The sequence below is a fragment of the Amblyomma americanum genome, chromosome 1, assembly GCF_052857255.1.
Source record: "Amblyomma americanum isolate KBUSLIRL-KWMA chromosome 1, ASM5285725v1, whole genome shotgun sequence".
NCBI classification, from domain to species: domain Eukaryota; kingdom Metazoa; phylum Arthropoda; class Arachnida; order Ixodida; family Ixodidae; genus Amblyomma; species Amblyomma americanum.
In genome coordinates, this window is record NC_135497.1 from 151,458,080 (window position 1) to 151,478,190 (window position 20,111).

The following is a 20,111-nucleotide window of genomic DNA, read 5'->3' on the forward strand; positions in this document are numbered from 1 at the left end:
GCACGGCGCCTTTTCGCTGCCAAAATTTAGTGCCCATGTCTTTCCGCACCGACGGAGGAGAGGAAGTGAATTGAACAAAAAGAGAGGTAGCGGGTCCGCGTCCGTCCACACTGTGTTGAGAAGAAAGGATACACTCGCGCTTTTTCATTTAACTGTGACGGCCCGATCAAGAAACTACTAGCCTCTCTAAAAAAATATCTCCTGTGTTTTGAACGATGGTATCAGCTGTTGGAGTTGAGGGCCGACAGCTGCCTCATTACCCAAAGAACGCAATGCTTCTGGAACTGGAGCTGTTCTTGAAAATTAAGTTCTACATAAAGCTGTTCTACATAAAGCAGGCTAACAAACCTGTCGCTGTCCTGTAATCAAATTCTTCCCTAAATTACTATCTTTTTTGCGCCTCCCTTAGCTACAAATCTTATCACACTGCTCCGGAATCAGATTCACATCCTTGTTCGCGGTTTTGCTTACGATGTGGTTCGCGTATACCTTCTCGACGTTAGAGCAACTCACTGTGATAGTCTTACCAGCATGAAGGAAGCGCGCTCTGTAATGTTTGCAGCTACATCACGAAAAAAATAAATACCAGCCAGTTTGGCCTGAACAAGCACAGAAAAAAACATAACGCACCTGTGACTGAAACACGCTGCGCATTTGACCTGCACTGTTTCTCTTAGTTCTTGGCGATCTTGGCTCTGATGTGCGCGCTACAATTCGCGCTAGCTTATGAGCAGATTATTACACAAATCGTCCGGCACTTAAGAACGCCTCGTGACAACCCTTCGAATGCGATAGATAAGGTGCTCGCCGAAAATGCGAACGGCTTTGACTGAGAATTAAGTTCTTGCACCCAGACGCAGTTACTAATTTAGTGTTCAATATACGGCTTTAATAGGAAGCGGGGGGGGGGGGGGTAGTGACAACCAGCAGCATGATCCACTCGCATAAATGCAAGCACGGGAGGTGTGAGGGCATGAGAACACGACTGTGCACGAAGCTTCTAAGGTTATAGCAAGCGTATCACTAACCTCGACATGAAAAACAGTGGTACCCGCTGTATACAATCAAGAAGCTCACTCTGGTACGTTTACATGCCACATTTACTTCAAATTGCAATAGACTGGTTGTGGCTGGTCAGTTGAGGTAAGAAATGTTAACTTAATTACCAAATTCTGAGGTAGTATTTCTTGCTGCGCTCATCTGGGTGCAATTATCTTCTAATAAAAGACACAGTGACACCGTTTTTCGTGTGCACTTGATAAACAGTAGAACTGTTGTTCAGACACATCATGTTTCATCGTGTGCATCGAGCACGTTCTTTCGAAGTGCATTCATGAGCGATCGTTTATCCTGCCAAGTGAGTTGACAGCTCTCATTCGGCGCCTGCGCTCTATATTGTCACGGACGCCGGTGGGACGTTCAATCCCTGGCAGAACAGTACCTGGCGAGCACACTGCGCAGAGCGTAGCCGGCAGGGCCTAGCACCGAGCAGAAGAGGACGATGTCCGGCGCGCGACAAAGGTCGAAGACAGACCGCACGAGGGAGCCGGTAGCGTGATGGCTTAACTAAGTGCGGCAATATGGTGATCAACTCTTGCCTCTCAAGACGCAGCTGCGAGCACATTGTGGACCATCGGCACGGTCTGTTCTATGTGCGCAACTTCTCTTGTATTAGCGCGCCCTCTTTCGTATCACTTTCTAAGCTCATTCATTCGAGTCGCGGTTGGAATTTGAGCGCTTTGAGACATATCAAATCGGCGAGGATGTTGTATTATTGCCGAATTTTAATCTAACAATGTGAATAGTCGACGGCGCCTTCCTCTCCAGGTCAGACTAGCCCGTCGGGAGTGTCGGAGGTGTATCAAGAACAGAGATTGCTAATCAGACAAGCAGGCTCTCGGCGGCTAGATAAAAAGCCGGGCCAGAGTCAGGAGCATCAATGCAAAGGGCTTCTAGAGGCAGAGGAACGTTCCTCTTCCCGTGTAAGACAAGACGCTGTCCGAGTGCGGGAAAAGTCAGCGGACAGTTGAATGTGGCACCATCGCTTGGAAGCAACTTCGATGGCGATGCTTGTGCATGTGTGTGTTTGCGCAATGCTCGTTACGACGCTCGCGTTTCCCTACACGGACGCTTCTCCGAAGCCCAATTTCGTTATAATGCTCATGGATGACGTGAGTGAATTTTATTCTCAACTTGGGGCATACCAATCACAGTTATCTGTAGAATGCAATGGATAAAAGCGAACTGCACCATTAACTCTCAATCCACGCTGCACAGTGTTGTCATGGCATCGATCCACTTGATAGAAGGTGCCCAGCCTGAAACACCCCTCTCGGACGCTGCAATTTTTTTGCGGATTTCCCGGCACTACCACGGCGTGCTGAAAGCAGACAGCGCGCAGCATGGGGCAATGTGCGCACTCATGCAGGACAGGCATGCTTTTCCCAGCGCTGCGGGTTCCCGCCCCCTTCCCTTTTTTTATCCATAACGGTGTACGCTCATGAATGCTCTTCTCGTGACAGAAGACCGCTCATTATCGTTGTTAATTTTTTTTAACGCGAAGGCATTTCTAGGCTATAACGACGGGGTCGTGTCACCAAAACGTGTCTGCAGCGATTGTGACATTCTCAGAAGAGGTAGCATCAAACGAATGGGTGTCACCGATAGAGGACGATGTGAGGATGGTGCGGAAAAAATTGATGTCGATAGGATGGTTAGTTATTTAATTAGAGGCAATAATCTTTAAAAACCGCCGAAAAGCGCGGACGTCGATATAGTGTGTTGACGGGAAAACAGCCGTGGGTGCTAAGATTGTAGAAAAAGAGGCAAAGAAGTGAAAATAAAGTTTGAAATGGATTGAAATGTGTTTTATGAGTGATAATTAATTGAGGACAAAGTTTGTTTTGCCGTAGATTAATACGTAATCAATTAAAAACAAAGGTCAATAGACGGTTGAATAGGTCGGACGGGCAAATAGTAAGCGGAAGGCAAAGTAACCAAAGCGCCAACTTTGAAAGCCCAAAATGAGTGACTGAGATGAAAAGAGGGTATATGTCAGAATAAAACTGGTTAATTAAGTGACTAATTATGAAAACGGGAAAAAAATGAAAAAAAAAAACCATGGTGGCCAATTTGGAAGGCGACGACTGTCAAAGAGGCGTCAACGCTTTCGCATTCCTCCAATGCGATCAGCCGCATGTGATCTCTAATTTTGTTCTGCTGAAGCAACAAGGCCACCATCGCGGACCATAAACCACAAAGAATAGCGTGAGAAAGAAACCCAGGAATTGGTTAATAACGGTGTTTCAGGGGACCTGAACGCTGCCCTCTGTCATTCTATTAAGGCTTGATGGACCAGCATATATAGGCGTGCACAGGACTCTCTACAAGGGAGGCAGCAAAGTTCATGGTTAAAAGCAAGCTCTGCTCGTTATCTTTCGGATAGGTGAAAAAATATGGGGCAAAAAATGCGCTCCCCTCTTCCATGCTTATTGCGGAGTCCACGGTTTCTCTGTCCCCGCTCTCCCCCTCCCTGTATTTCTCGAAGGCGGAAGCTGTTGGGGCCTTTCGCGTGTCAAATCTTTCAATCGGCGGATCAGCTGTCTGCTCATATGACACCACCAGTGGCGCGGATCGCTGTGTGGTAATCCCGGCGGCGTTACTCGCTGATATACGCTTTCTGTCCTCCCGTGGTCCTCAGATGGGCTGGGGAGATCTCGGCATTTTCGGCAACCCGGCCAAGGAAACCCCCAACCTGGACAGGATGGCAGCTGAAGGGGCGCTTCTGACGGACTTCTACACGGCCAACCCGCTGTGCTCGCCCTGTAGGTCGTATCGTTCTTTAGCCCAATCTATCCTCTGTGGTTCATATCATTGTCATAAAATCGGGCATCCGGCGCTTTTGTCGGCGTGCCTTCACTTACAACGTGGCTTTGACGCATAGACATAGCGGTGAGGCATTAGTGCATAGGCTTATACCGAATTACCGGATACCTACTGCGCACGCACAGTGGCCTCATCTGACGGCGCACCTGCGCTAGTCCATGCTAGTACTGCTCCCCTTTCCTAAACTCTCTATTATAAACGAGGCGATAACGCGGTGAAAAAGAAGATGGTTACGAACTTACAATGCATTACAAATTGCTTCGAAGAAGGGTGCCTTTGCTGCACGTTCATTCAGTCTTACCAAAAATGAAAACAAATCGCTGCATTCGAAGAAATAAGAACTGCAAAACAAGAAAAAAGACAGAATACAAACTGCAGGCAGCGGCTGGGTCACCCACAGTACTGGCCAACTGTAGAATAACAACGGGACAGAATATTGGCACTAAAGAATAGAGATAGATAGAATACCTTTAGCGCAAAACACGCAAGAAAGGTCGAGGACAGAACACTAGACGAAAGAGCACTAAAGAATAGATAAACTATTCTTGTTATCAGAAATACTGTACATCGTGGCAAGGCCACACCTGAGGTTGTTCTTTGGAGTGAGCGGCGATAATTTAGGCATTTTTGCGTGCCTTTATGATTTCGTAACAGTAATTGTAAAGCGCGAGTTAAGAGTGAATACGGTCCCCTTTTCTGATAAAAGGTTCCTGCAACTAGAAGCGTACAGATACTTCTACCGCTTGTGCTTTAATGGGTTCAAAATTAAGTAAACTATCTTCAATCACCGGCGAAAAGCCACTGTGCAAGTACTCACAGGAACTTCACCATGTTGCTGCTCCATGAATGTTGCGCACGCTTCCTTACAAGCTCACCTCGGTCTCGCATGGTGCTCTGTACGCCTAATTCTTCCCACGTCTTCACCTGATCCCCCGTTTTCTGGTGACTCTTTGTACGCCACATGCTGGTGTCATTTGCATCCCGGCGGGTGGGTGTACTGGTGATTGTGGATGCGCAACTTTAACCTTTTTCGAATTTTCTAAGGAGGGCAGGTCACCTTTTCTTTAAGAATGCAGAAATCACAACAGTTTCAAGCACCCGTCTGCTCCTTCCGAACATTTTTAACTAATAGGACGGGCGTAATTGTTGCGGAACACCCACTGTACGGGTGTTTTTGTCGGTGCCTCTTTTGCGGGTGCATGTGCGCTCTCCTTTTGTATGTGTCTAAGTGTGTGTTATAGTTATCGTAGAACACTCTGTATAGGCAAATAACTCTATGGTGCATTAATAACAAGCTGGCCAGCGTTGAACAGTAATGAGAAGCAAATGCTTGCTAGCGCACGTTCAAAAAGAAACTACTGTACAAAATTCCGCGATGCCGATGCGACGAGGAAGTACCGCTGTACGAATTTGTATGTCTAAATGGGTGCACCATCCATAACAGAACGCTGAATGAACCTGTTTCAGGAATTTAGCGAGTAACTCTGAATTACTAAAATATGACTAAATGCCGCATATATAGTTCACTGAGAGCATATGTGAAACGATAACAAGTTTGATAGCGTGCACACAAACATGCACACACGCGCTGACTGTTGCTTCCAGTCAAGCGCAACTAGTCAGACAGAACTAAAAATCGAAGCGACAAGTGCTCCTCAAAGGATATCTTCTAACCAATGACGTCTACCTATTCTCATAACATCGCGATCAACCGCATATCGCTTACTAGGCACTTGTGATGCCATGTTAGCAGGTGCAGGGCTGTTGACCGCGGCACCTGACAATAGGTAGACGCCATTGTCTTTAGATATCCTTTGAGGGGCATCCGTTGCGTTGTTTTTTCTTGAGTTGTATAGGACAGTTTGCTTATCTTTGTGAAAACGTCTGACTAAATCAGTGTCAAGAACGAGCACGAACCGCGACGTTGAGCCACGCTTTTCTTCGCCAAGACCGGGCGGCGCTGCTGACCGGCCGGCTGCCCATCAGCAACGGTATTTAGACCACCAACAACCACTCCAGAAACGGTAAGCGCACCGCATATATATACGCACGGCGTGTGGTGACCGCCGGGCCCATGCTGATGTAGCGCGAATCCCGCATGTGCCCCTGCAGGCTACACGCCCCAGGAGATCGTGGGTGGCATTCAGGACGAAGAAGTGCTCATCCCCGAGCTCTTGGCCGAGGCCGGCTACCGCAACAAGAGTGTCGGAAAATGGTGCGATGTCCAGCGATGCACGCATTGCTGCGGGGTCAGCGTTTCGCCTGGGCTAGCGTCCAGGCTGCGGTCACGTGTAGGAGAATGGTGCTGCCTGGAGGACGTGGAAGCGAAGGCGAAGGGAACCTGCTAATTCAACTAAATGGATCGCACTTACGACCAACTGGACGTAATTCCGGAACAGGCCCTTTGAAATGGTTGTTCATGAATGGTGTGCCCTGGAGAGAAGAATTAAGGAAGAGGAAAGGGCGATAAGGAAAGCACGTGACTGTGGACAGGCAGGCCACACTCACTGAAGGATGTTTTGCGCTCTTCTCGATAACAAAAGCTACTGAACTAACCCCTCGCAGCAGGTGCCCTGAAGAGAAGCTTTGCCCCCCCCCACCCCAACCCCCTAAAAAAATGTTTAGCATCAAGGAGGAAAAATATTTATTAAGAACATAAATACTGGGTGGGTTCAGTAGGAGAATCCAATGGCCGCCATCATAATCCGCCACCTCTCAACCAACGATTTCCGGTCGAAGGGACTGTGGCTATGAAGTTTTGCCTCCCAGCGCTCATATGTCGGATCGGCATTGCTGTCCAAGTCTGCGTTTTCATGGCATTCCCGAACCGCATGAAAGAGTGTGTCAACTTCTCCACAGAAGGGGCAGGACGATTCGCATGTGTCAGGATACCATTTACTCATCAAGTAGTGATTGGGCAGAGTATTAGTTTGTAGTCTCCTGATTATGTGCTCTTCAAATTTGCAAAGGGTTTTGTGAGGAAGAGGATATCTCTTTCTTATGATCGTGTAGTACTCCGTAATTTCTGCGCAGCATAGTAAGAATGAGGGGCTGTGTCAGAGAGAGGCTGCGTGCCAGATGCTCGGAGGAGGAGAGCTCGAGCAGATGTGTTGGCCACCTCATTGCCCGTCGTTGAGAGGTGTCCTGGCGTCCAGAATATCTGAACGTTCGAAGGATTAGACGTTTCCAAACTTTCCCTGCACAGAGCGCCAACACGACTTCTGAGGTAATTGTGTACAGTTACTTGTGAGTCGGACATAACCGTTGCCTCGATGTTCTTTGATATCGCTAGTCCGATAGCTGCTTCTTCAGCCGATGTGGTATGCACCGCTTGGATAAGGCTGTTAGCGATTATATCCCCCCGGGGTGAAACTGCTGCAATTGCCGTGACCCCACTAACGGGTCCAGCCGCATCGACGTTGATCGTGTCCTTGCTTCCATCCCAACGTTTAGATAGGTGTCCAGCTCTGGCTAATCCGCGTCCTCTGTTGTGTTCCTCATCCATGTGCTTTGGTACGGGGTTTGTTGTGATGTGTGATCTCATCTGCATAGGCATGTCGATCTGGTCTGCGACTTCCCGGGGTAGCCGGATTCTCAGCTTCTGCAGTATTTTCCTGTCGGGCTTAGTATTTCCTGGCAGAGCCTGACTATTTGGTTGACACGGTAGGCCTCTATTAGTTCCTTGATGGTTTTGCGGATCGCCGGCTGTAGTAGGCGATTTGTGGATGTGCATAAAGGGAGTCCCAGCGCTGCCTTTCGAATAATAACATCCAGTTAGCCCATCTCCTTTTTGCTAAGCAGCAAGTACAGGGTGGCGTATGTTATCTTACAGAGAATGAAAGCCTGAACTAATCTTAGGGCCGCCTTTTCTCTTAGCCTATTTCTTTTCTTGATTCCCCTGCGTAGCATTCTAGAGACTTGCTCGGAATAGGCTTGGAGCTGTCTGATTGTTGTGGTGTAAGAGTTCCCGCTAGGTATGATGGCTCTCAGGATCTTGAGTTTTTTCTTGGTCGGAATGCTCATACCCTGGACCGTAATAGCGACAGGGGAGTGGATGGGAAAAGTGAATTATTCTGTTTCTTGCCACTGTCGATCAGGAGTAACTCGGATTTCTCAGGAGAGCACGTTAAACCAAGCCTCGCCGCACGCTGGCACACGACGTTCGCGGCTTCCGAAAGCCGGCCTTGAATTTTCCTTTTATTACCGCTGCAACACCGGGTTGTAATATCATCAGTCTTTATTTGTTATTATATTTCATACGTACACTATATCACACATATATAGCGGCGTATATAGCGTGCTCAATGCCTTGGATATGGTCTAGCTTCTCTGGTAGCCCACGCATGGCCAGGTTGAAGAAAAGCGGAGACAAGACCGCTCCCTGCGGAGTGCCCTTGGAACCTACATTGGACGGAGAGGAGGTCCGACCCCCGATACTTATTGACCCTTTCCTGTTGGAAAGTCCCTCACGTAATTGTATGTACGGTCGCCACAGTTGATTCTGTTAAGCTCCTCCAGTATTCCCTGGTGGGTGGCATTGCCAAATGCCCTTTTTAAATCGAGCGCAAGGATGGCCTTGACCTGTCATTTGCCGGGGTTGTCTAGAATATCCTCTCTGATTCGAAGGAGAATATCTTTCAGCGTGACATTTTGCACGAATTTTGCTTATTTTATCGACCGCTCCGTTCTTGCTCCGGGTCCAACGGGCGCGAAGAGCTGGCCTATCCTGAGATCGTGAATTTCAAGCGTGTCCATGGAGTGCCTCGCCTTTGCCCGTCGCAGGCACCTCGGCCACCAGGAGCGGTACCTGCCTTCGAGACACGGCTTCCATGAGTGGTTCGGCTCGCCCAACTGCCACTTCGGACCCTACGACAACGTTCAACGGCCAAACATCGCGTTCTTCCTCGATGACCACATGATCGGCAGGTGCAGTTTCAGGAGCAAACGAAACAGCTTTCGTTTGCACTGTTATCGCATCAAAATTTATTTGCCTAGCGCAAACGCGCGCGTACGGGATCGGGAAGGGGAAGGTGAAGAATGGAATAGAAAATAATGAACAACACCGCAATCCAGCGTTGGGTCTGCGTCGGGCCCGTCTAAAAGCTTAGTCGCTTTTAACGCCCGTCCCCTGCAGTGCAGTACTGTTGCGTACAGTTGTACTGAAGCTCCGCCCACATTCATGACTACCATACATTGTCTCCGAGACAAAGAAAACTTATGTCTGTTGTTGTAGCATTCCTCGTAAACTAAAAAAAAAAGTTAATCACAAGATGCGCTTATGAGCCCAAGAATTTTGGTGCTTTTGACTTTTTCAATGCAGTGAAGTATTTAAATGCTTCAACAACATTAAATGTATTTAAAATATACTCCCAGTATAACTTCCCTTATGGCTAGATAGATTGCCGTAGAGGCATAGCATAGAATAATGAAAGCCCATATAATATAGAGGTTAGTGGTTTAGTTTATGCACTGTAGACAGAGCTTACTCTCAGCTTGCACTCTGCAGGTAAAAAGATCTGCTGCAGTTCCGTACTTCAGTTGCGCACATGTACCTGAAGCTGAAACATGAAACGCACTTACTGCAGGTTGCTGCAAATGAAAAATAAAAGAGTCCGCGCGGTTGATGTGCGTTTAGTTATGAAGCCGCAAATGTAAAAACAAGCGAACATAACAAAGAACGTTGGCAGATTATTAAGTATCCTATTTCCTTTCCCTGCGGAACTCAATGTATTCCGCTCGAGCAATGAAACATCTATGCGTGGATCAGAAAAGCGTCGAAGGCTTGTCCTGACTTGTGTTCGATGCCTGCCGCGTGTGCTTGTCGCAGACGCTTACTTTGACGCCAGCACATATCAGAACGCATCTTATGCGCGGAAATGCATTTTTAAAACCTTAGCTTGCCTTCAACAACCATGTTTTCTTCTTTAAGGGTGCTGCCTACAAAATGAACGACTCTCATGCGTTCAGCCGCTGGTCCATATCTCATGCACTGGCTTTGACGTGTGCAGGTGTCCGATTACCTTGTCAGCATGCTTTAGCCAGCACAAAAAAACAGTGCAAGTCTGATATTGATCACATCGCCTCAAAAGTTTATTTACTTGTACGGTCTGCAGATCATTTGCGAGGTAGATGAAAACGCTTTTGAACTACATTGAACGCTCATTTCTTGCTTAAGAGGACACTGAGGACAGCTCTGCAATTTTTTTTGTTAGCAAAATCGAATAGTTCGGCATTTCGTGGCTTTGTTGTCGCTCGTTGGGCAGCGAAAGATGCATTTATTGCTGAGATTTGTGCTCGTAAGTTGAAAAACTTATTCCCGTCGCTCTGATTCAAATCTGGGACTCTCTTTTGACGATATAACCAAAACGTGACGTAAACTGGCGTAAACATGAGCTCCGTGATTACTCACAGCGAGCGGTGCAGCCTAGCAGCAGCCGAAATGAACACTGCCACCAGCCGGACGTTGAAGGCCTCTATCGCCCGTCGCTACCGTCGCTTCGTTTACGTTTGCACCAGCATTACGATGGCTCCCGCTCCCGATTCCGACAACAAAGTTCTCGCAAAAATACTGCGGCCTGCACTTCATCGACTTTACCACAACAGAGCGTGCGATGATTTTGAGGGGTGAGGCGGCGGGTTTGGCAGGATAGCCCGAGCGTCGAGGATTCGGCAGCATCAGCAGCGAGCCATCTGCTGGCGCGGCAGCTGTCACCGCCGAATGAATGAATGAAAAACTTTATTGTATAAGGGTTATTTCTCGCAGCCTAGGTGGAGCCCTCAGTCCAGGGCCCCAGCGGCCTTTGCAGTCTTGCGAGCCCTGTAGATCAGCTTGAGCTGCTCTTCAGGCTTCGAGCTGGACAGCGCAGCCTCCCACTGCTCCGGTGTAGGTGTGTTGTTTATCGGCGCTGCCTGCATTTTCTGACAGGCCCATGTAACGTGGTAAAGCGTTGCGTGTTCACCGCATAGGGGGCATTTGTTTTCATAAGTGGATGGAGAGATTTTGCTGAGTAAACTCAGATTGGGGTATGTATTAGTCTGTAGTTGTCTCCAGGCAACCGACTGCTGTTTACTAAGGTCTTTGTGGGGAGGCGGGTAGGTCCTCCGGAGGGCTCGTTGGTGTTCTAAGATGGCTCCATACCGTCTAGTGACTGCGTCCAGTTCCCCTTCGGACTTCATATGTCACCGCCGAGAAGTCGTCATGACTGATGAGTAGAAATTGGGACGTACGGATATATTTAAATTTTGTAACAACAGTCCTCGTATCGCTGGTTGTGCAGCCCAACGTCTTGGTACGTTGACGAAGTGAACACCCCGAGCGGTGCTTTTGCTGACGTGCAGGCTCGTGCAACATTAGCTAGCCACAGGTTCTTTCCTCGTCGCAGGTGCGTGGCTCGGCAAGAACTTCGTCCGAGGAGCTCTTAGATGGGCACATTGAGTTCCTTTGCTGCTTCGTACTTAAATCGAGGCGCATCAAAGATGAAACCACAGGGGCAAGCAAAGCTCGTGGCCGCAAAGCACCAAAACAAACTCTATTGGCCGCCTGCTGCGCCGCCAAGCATGCTATAGGTTTTCTTTGGTTTCTAGCATTCAGGCTGTGTTTTTCCCATCTTGTGTGATGAAAGTGCATTAGCGGTTTCAAGACAAAACTTATATACTTCAATATCTGAAACGCGTAACCTTCAAGAACGTTTGTGAGCTTCAAAGATCCGTAGCGGTTTTCGGATATTTAGTCAACGCGTTCGTACTTGCGAGATTAGCCTGGGGCGATAATACCTGTATTTATTTATTTATTTATTTATTTATTTTATTTATTTATTTATTTATCCACATCGCCAATTGGCATTACAGTTGGGGAGGGTACATAAAAAGACAAAACATGTCAGCCACAAAACAAATCTTTTCAGAACAAACCAACATCGTTTCAAGAAACAATGGCAAAACAGAAAAAAAGACAAAAACGATTACAGCACCACAAAATTGAAATGATCATTGTAACAGAGAAAATAAAACGTTATTAAACATAATTCAAGCTGTGTTTAAAGGCAATTTGTTCCAATCGCGTATTGTTTTGGGGAAAAAAGACAATCGAAGTAAAGCAGCCTTGGAGGTGATCTCCCGTACTTTGAAACTGTGGTCTTCGTGGTGGTCAGAGATATAGTGTGGTCCTAGTAAATATTCCGCCTTTTGAATTTAACAGATTTCCAAGTGTTCCCATTGCAGTCTTTCTTTCAAAGTCTCCGCAGAAGTATCTTTACTGTAAATTCTTGACATAAACCGAGCAGCTAAATTCTGGACCCAATCTAATTTGTCTTTGTCTCGTACCGCTGGAGAGTATTAAATTGTGCAGGTATATCCAAGAATCAACCTAACATTGGACATGTACAATAATTCTTTAGTAGTTTAAGGAAATGATCAGCCATTACAACGCAAAAAGCCCAAAGCTTTTGTAGCTCTGCCTGCATCCTAATCAACCTTTCTCTGCCACCTTAGTTGAGATGTAAAGTAAACACCTATGTATGTATACTCTGAAACTTCATGTAACGCTATACCATTTAAATTGTAACTGCTCACGTGTGGATTTTTCCTTCTGGTAAATATCAAGCAAACGGTTTTATGTAAGTTTATTCTCATATGCCATTTATACACCATTCGCTGATTCTGTCTAGGTTTTGTTGGAGAACACGCACATCACTTGCGCCTTTTTAGTTCTTGCTTTTTTCTACCTGAGAAGTTAGAGCTTTGCTTTCAGTAAGAGCGGTCTTCTTTCTATTGATACAAGCCAACTTCAATTTTTCCTCAGTGTCTCTTTAATATGGGATATATTTGGCGCTACCCTTTGGCCCCCTCTTCAACAACCATCAAAATTTTTGACGTGTTTCACCGCCTACAGGTACTTCGAGGACTTCAAAATAAACCTGACAACGAGCACTTCCAACCTGACCAAGCTGTACGCTCAGGTAAGCGTTTGATCTCAGCAGGTTCTTCCTAATATGCTGCTGAAACTACGAAAACGTTACGCCGACCTCACCTCGGTGAGGCAAGGCACAGCTCAGGCGGTGCACAGTTAGTCCTTGTCGCTGAACAGCGAAGATTCGTGAGGCCAAGTTAGGAGAGACGTAAGCGTATTCTGGAGGAATGGAAAGCGACTGCTTGCCATTGGGGCAACGTTAGGGAGGCCCTTGCGCCCACCGCTTGTCTGAGCATCTGCATGGACGTTCCTTCCAGGAAGCCGTGGACTTCATCGAGAAGCAGGCTGCGCGGCGCCAGCCCTTCTTCCTGTACTGTGCGCCGGACGCTTCGCACGCGCCCGTCTACTAGTCGGAGGAGTTCAGGAGCCGCAGCCAGAGAGGACCGTGAGTGACTTCAGGCTGCGCAAGACATTCAGCAAAATGAGACGGCCTTATTTCGGCACGACAGTGGATTCATGCATGCGCTGCACGGTTAATTTATCTGTCTCTTCTCACATATTAGGCGAGTTCTGCGTAGACAGACAGAAGCACGAAGGAAGGATCATGCATGGAAAGACAAACATCGTGATCCTTCCTTAAAGTGAGGACGCATATTTGCAGCCCAATTTTGTGTTCCACACCACACCACAATGAAATCGTGTTAACTTACGCCATCGTAAATGCTTTCAGTTTTGGAACCTCAATTTGTTCTGGATGTTGGAAAAAAGAGGTAAGGATCCGAAACATTCATGCCTTTTAACCGCGGTGTCGCGATTCTGGCCTGATGCCTGAAAACTTTTTACCTGCAAAAAGGAACTGCGGCTTCGACTCAATAGGAAACAGACGAGGCGAATTGCGATCTAGGGGTAGCATTCTCGCTACGTGAGCGACGGATTTAGAAACAAAAGTACACTTTTGCTTTTCATGTCACCGCATGCAGCAGTATTAATTGTATAGCCTGTCATGTACAGTATCCCATGCCCCACTGCAGGAATGTACGCGTGCTGCGCCGTGTTTCCTTGTCATATTCTTTGTCAGTAAACAAACCTTTAGGCACAGCATACGGCTGCCTACATATGGCATACATAAGACATACACATGGCGTACATACACATGACATACATACACATGGCATAACATACGTAAGAATATGGACTCGTCCTCATCAAGCACATCTACCGTCATCACGACGCGTGGTGCACCGGCACATACAGTCCTGTTTGCGCCTGAAACGCCCACCGACAACCTTAACCTGCTGAGCAGACAAGCTACGTCTGTGTTCCTCGAGGCTCGCGTCCCGGGGGTGATCAAGGACGTCAGGATCAACAGCCGAAGGAACCTCCTTGCCATCGATGTAACGGAGTGGAGCGCCTTGGAATTTCTTGCCACCCTCAGGAAGATCGAAGACATTCCCAACCACTCTCCTGTTCTTGAAAACAATGGCAGAACCGCTGGCGTCATTTACGACATCGATGCGAACATCTTTGACGCCGACCTGCCGATACTCATTAAACCAGCGACGAACAGCATCGAAATAACCAAGGTTCAGCGCCTCGGCAAGTCAAGGTGCGCCAAGCTCACTTTTAAGGGCGATTGTATTCCATCGCACGTGAATTTGGCCGCTTTCGACATGCAGTTCGCACATTCGTCCCGAAGCCGCTTCAGTGTCGCAAGTGCATGAAAACTGGGCATGTAAGTGGTGTTTCTAATAGCACCATTGCGTGCCCGCGCTGCTCTGAAGCACATAGCGGTGACAGTTGCCACGCTACTGTCTTGAAGTGTGCCAACTGCCGTGGCCCTCATGACGCTTCTTCACAAGCCTGCCCCCGCCTGAAGAAAGAACGAGCGGTGTTGAAGGAAATGGTGCGAGATCATTTAACGCACAGAGGGGGTTCAGCCACGGTGCGTCGGCGTCGTTCGCGTCGTCGACGATCTGCTAGACAAAAGGCCGACAGCGGCAGGCAAGCCCCCATCGCACCAGCTACTTGTCCTCCCGCTCCACCGAGTAATGTAAGCCCGGTGACTGGTGAAGCCGGAACGAGTGCTTCAGAGGTGACATGGCCACCATTGCCGAAGCCACGCTCGACCTTGGTGTCTGAGCAGGCACCACGCCCCCTCTGTCCCGCGCCTACAGCTGAGCGAGCCCAAGGCAGAGATCCAGCCCCAGGTGAGGAAGTGCAGGTGTTCGCCATCTTGAGGTCCCTTATGAACGCCATGCCTGCGATGCTGTCTAGCTTTCACTCGCCAGCAGCATGGAACGCATTGCAGGTACTGGACGCGCTAAATCCAGTCCTTTCAGATTTCCAGTAGCAGACACAATGGCTCTCCCAGAGTTACCATTTCAAAGTCAAGTCAGGGAAGCGTCAATTTTCCAGTGGAATGCTCGTGGACTCAATTCCCGAATTTCGGAGATTCGCGAACACGTCTATAAACACAGATTTACAATCCTTGTGATTTGTGAGTCCAATTTACAAAATTCCATCCGAATTTCTGGCTATGAAGCGTTTGCATCCTCCACGCACAGGGGAAATAGCAAGGTCATCATCTACATTCGAAGGGAGCTTACTTATGTGCACCATACGGTTCCCCCTCACAACCATAACCAGTACGTCTGTGTAACGGTGAAAAGCTGCACCCTGACGTTTACGCTTGTGGGCGCGTGCATATCTACAACAACAAGGTTTGACGCCGACAGGCTGAGGGAATTGTTGGCTGCAACACCTGGGCCTTGGATCGTCACTGGTGACTTTAATGCGCATCACGCCATGTGGGGAGGGATCCCAATGAATTCGAAGGGAAGACGTCTTGTCTGTTTCGCATCTGACCACGACCTATAATGCCTTAACGACGGTTCGCCAACGTACATTCGCGGGCTTTCTTACAGCAGCTGTCTGGACTTGGCGTTTGTGTCTCGGTGCCTCGCGAGATGCGTCCTGTGGTTTGCCGACGTAGAAACGCATGGAAATCACCACATACCCACATATATTATTTTTCCTGGTCTCGCTGAATGCAGATCTGCCAAACGTTTTCAAGGAATAGACTGGTCTATTTTTAAAACCTTTGTGAAAGAAACCTGCAGAGAAGACATTACAACATACATTGAAGAGCGCATCAAGGAGGCTATGAAACACGCGAGATGCTTCTTCACTGCAATGCCACACACTTCGATGTGGAGCTGCAGCGCCTCCGATCACTTCGACGAAGAGTAGAGAGAAGATACAGGCGCACAAAGTTGCTGCACAAATTAAGAGATGCAAGGCGCACACAGAAGAAAATTCAGCGCAAAATTCAAATCTTGCAGGCTTACCGTTGGAAAGAATTTTGTGAATCACTGGATCCTCGAAAGCCTCTCTCACGAATCGAGTGTGGTGCGTGGTTTGCGAACATTTCCTCAGCAGCTCCAACCATTTGAGTCTCTCGCACTTTACCAAGGACGTAGCGAAGCGGAGATTGGTAAAGATTTTTGCGCAAGAATAGCAGGTCCCAGGAACCAATCCACAACTCTGAATTGCTGCGAAGTGCCTAGATCTAGGGATTCACGAATGGACCTTCTTTTCTCCACGGAACAACTAGACGCCGCCATGGCCGGTTGCAGACGGTCTTCATCGCCGGGGCACGATGGAGTAACATAATCTGCACTTGCAAAACCTTGGTCAGGAGGCTCGACGTGTTCTTTTAGACCACTTCAACTCATCATGTTGTGCGGGTACAATTCCGGACGTGTGGAAATCAAGTCGTCTGGTTCCAGTCCTTAAACCTGGAAAATCGCCGCTTGACCTAGCATCGTACAGCCCAATCGCATTGGCTAGATGCGTGGGCAAACTCATGGAAAGAATGGTACTAACGCGAATTGAGTGGTATCTGGAGCGCTATGAAATTTACCCAGATGTAGTGTCCGGGTTTCGGCGGGGACGTTCTTCTATTGATAGCGTGATTGACCTGGTTTTCATCAGTTAAACGTCAGAAGCATCTGAAGCGCTTGACCGCGGCGTTGTTTCTGGATGTTAAACGGGCGTATGATAACGTCACTCATCAAGCTATTTTGACTCTCTGGAAGGTGCAGAACTTGGTGGTCGCATGTTCTGCTGTATACACAGTTATCTATCCAACCGATCACTATGCAGACTGAGGACGGAGCAACATCTTCACATTACACTTCCCGTGGGGTCCCACAGGGTGGAGTACTCAGCCCAACGCTTTTCAGTCTTGCGCTTGTCGGCCTTGTCGATGTACTACCCCAGTCGGCCAGAGTCTCAGTCTATGCAGACGATATTTGTATCTGGGCATCAGGAGTTAGGTGACCACAAGTTCGAGCAAGGCTTCAAAAGGCGGAAAGCATTCTTGCGGCTTACCTCCGCCTGCAAGGCTTGGGGATTTCTTCTGAAAAATGTCCCGTGGTTGCCTTTACACGCAAGAGCATGTCCCATTACCCCGTACGCATAAATGGGTCAACAATACCCTATGAAAGAAGCCATCGCTTCCTCGGAGTAATCATCGATCATGATCTAACATGGAGCCCACATGTCTCGTGCATGAAAAGGTGACCGACATCGATCGTTCACGTTCTCTGCTTTCACGGAGGGAAGTCGTGGAGAGCATCAGTGCAGTCGATATGCTCCAGCGGTACATCGCATTATTCATGGGATTCCTTCGGTATAGTATCCATGCACTAGGAAACTTGAGGAAAACGAACATACGGTGTCTGCAAAGTGTTCAGGCTCAAGCTCAGCGGACGTGCCTAGGACTGCCAAAATGCGCGTCTACAGCCGCAGCAGTACTCATCGCTCAGGAGAATCCAGTGACTGCCAATGTCACAATCGAAGCCTTGAGAGCGTATATTCGTCACCTCTCTCGGATTCCCGCCCACCATCTTGCCAGTCTTCCTGCTAACCGGCCGAGTACATCGTTTGCGAAAATTATTGATGCCCATCCCGACTTCCTATCAACCCAATTTACACCAGCCTCTAGACCGTCTTCTCCATTATGGAGTCTGCGCCAACCTCGTGTGCTTCTTTCCATACCGGGTATCAAAAAGAAGGCTGATTTATCGACGGCAGCACTAAAACAGACAGCTCTAGAATATTTGCATGAGAAACACAGACACCGACTGCACGTACACACCGATGGCTCAGTGACCCCTTCCAGTTCCTCGTGCTCCGTAGTGATCCCCGTAAGAACCATAGTTCAGAAAGTGAAAACATCACACCGGACTCCATCGACTGGTGCAGAACTTACTGCTATTCATGTCGCCATTGAGCATATCAGTGAAGAAACGCCCCAGCAATGGTCTGTTTTCACTGATTCAAAGGCAGCTTTCCAAGCGTTACAATCTGCTCTTCGTCATGGGTCCCATGAACAACTTGTCTCCGAAATCCGAGAGCTCCACCACACAGCCATCAACATAGGGCACGATATTGTTTACCAATGGCTGCCACGACACAGCGGCATTGCACGCAACCACCGCGCGGACGAGGCCGCGCGAACTGCTCACCATGAGGGTGATTGTGTGTCCATCCCCATCTCGAGAACCGACGCAGCGGGTAGGCTTAGACCACCGTCGCGGGACATCACGCTTGCCGCGCGGAGTTCAGGCCAATTCTCGCATTCGTGTTTAAAATCAATAGACCAAGATCTGAAGCTTCGGTTTCCATCCGGCTTACCACGACGTGAAGCAACTTTGTTGTGCCGCCTGTGGCTTCGTGTAGCTTTCACCAAACACTACTCATTCTTAATAGGCACGGCTGACAGCCTTGCATGTGCCATCTGGGGGTGTGATGACACAATAGCCCACATTCTTTGTGAATGCCCTGCCTACAGCGACTGAAGACAGTGTCTCTGCCGTGCACTGGAGCCTCTCGACTTGCGCCCACGGACGGAAACAAAGATTCTCGGCCACTGGCCGCGTTGGTCGTCGGTGGTGAAGGCATCCAATGCACTGCTCGGCTTTTTGAAGGCTTGTGGCCTGCACGATAGACTGTGAATTTACTGAACGCTGTGACTTTGCGTGACTTTAATTTCCTGCAACTGTCTTTTCTCCTTCATCTTTTTCTCCCCTCACCCTTTTCCCCCCGTGCAGGGTAGAGACCGGCCATTCGTCTGGTTAACCTCTCTGCGTTTCCTCCTCCTCCTTCACCACCTCCTCCTACATACGGCATGCGCCGCGACGAGCTGAAATGTCTCGCTGGCTGACGTAGTAAAGCTTTCGCTTTGAAAGGCGCACAATACGCCGCTGCGTGATCGGCATGCACTGCGCAGCCGCCGCGCCTTCCGACACTTCCTTCAGTGAAGCGGCCGTCTGCGCGGCTTTTGACCTGCGGGCAAGCGCGGAAGGCAAAACGTTTTGGGAAAGAGAAGAGGGCGAAAAAAAAAGAACGTGCTTAGAAGCGAGGTTGTGTGCGCTTCTGCTAACCAATGTGTGTCAGAGAGAGGGAGACTCACTAATTACACGCAAACCTGTTGTAATCAGCTGTAACTCTGACCGGTGCAACCTCCCCGCCTTCCTTCGCCCACACCTCTCTTTATCGATGTTTTGCACAGCGATTCGAGGTTGCGAAACGCGTAGTGCCCGCCTGTAGCTTAACGCGCAGATTCAATAACCTAAAACTGGCGCGAACGCGATTATTACCTGGGCGGCCAGACTTCGCGAACGCTCTTTTGCCTGAACACGGCCAACTTTCGTACAGTATCTGGATTCCGGAGTAAACACGTGAGCGCATGTCAATATGAGCATTGACTAAACCCCGCGGAAGTGTTTTTCTGCCAGCTCTAAAGCCAGACTGCTTACGTGTAGAGATCAAGCAGGCATTTCGAAAGCGCTGGCTACGCAATCGTGCGTACTTTTTGTTTTCAATCGCAGCCCAATGACATTTTTAGTTTCACTGCATTGCTTGCCAGGCGTGCAAACTCGCGCAGCTGAGCCGTATCACGAGTGCAAAAAATTTCACAACTTAGCCGGAGTACCCGGGTTCGAACCCGACCGCGGCGGCAGCGTTTCGATGGAGGCGAAACACTAAGGCGCCCGTGTGCTGTGCGATATCCGCGCACGTTAAAGATCTCCAGGAGGTCGACATCATTCCGGAGCCCTCTGCTACGGCACTTCTTTCGTCTTTTCTTCTTTCACTCCCACTTTTATTCCTTCTCTTACGGCGCGGTTCTGGTGTCAGCCTTAATGTGAGGCAGATTCTTCGCCATTTCCTTTCCCCAAAAACGAATTTTCAATTTTTTCGTTGCGTGCAGAGGTTTGTCAAGTGATCGTTGGTGAGCGCTTGCCCCACCCGA

General features: G+C 48.6%; 1 protein-coding gene across 2 annotated transcripts; it reads left to right on the forward strand.

Moving 5' to 3' along the window:
- The first annotated feature begins 1,855 nt into the window (after positions 1 to 1,855).
- On the forward strand, positions 1,856 to 13,306 carry LOC144113946 (N-acetylgalactosamine-6-sulfatase-like). Of its 2 annotated transcripts, XM_077647360.1 has the most exons (4): positions 1,856 to 2,171; positions 8,668 to 8,811; positions 12,776 to 12,842; positions 13,111 to 13,306. In XM_077647360.1, the coding sequence occupies exons 1-4, from the start codon at positions 2,167 to 2,169 to the stop codon at positions 13,201 to 13,203; spliced, it is 309 nt and encodes a 102-aa protein (XP_077503486.1). In that variant the 5' UTR covers positions 1,856 to 2,166; the 3' UTR covers positions 13,204 to 13,306. The 2 variants fall into 2 exon arrangements, 1 of the variants encoding a protein (XP_077503486.1); XR_013310921.1 differs by lacking the exons at positions 8,668 to 8,811; positions 12,776 to 12,842; positions 13,111 to 13,306 and adding an exon at positions 3,701 to 4,147.
- Positions 13,307 to 20,111: the final 6,805 nt, after the last annotated feature.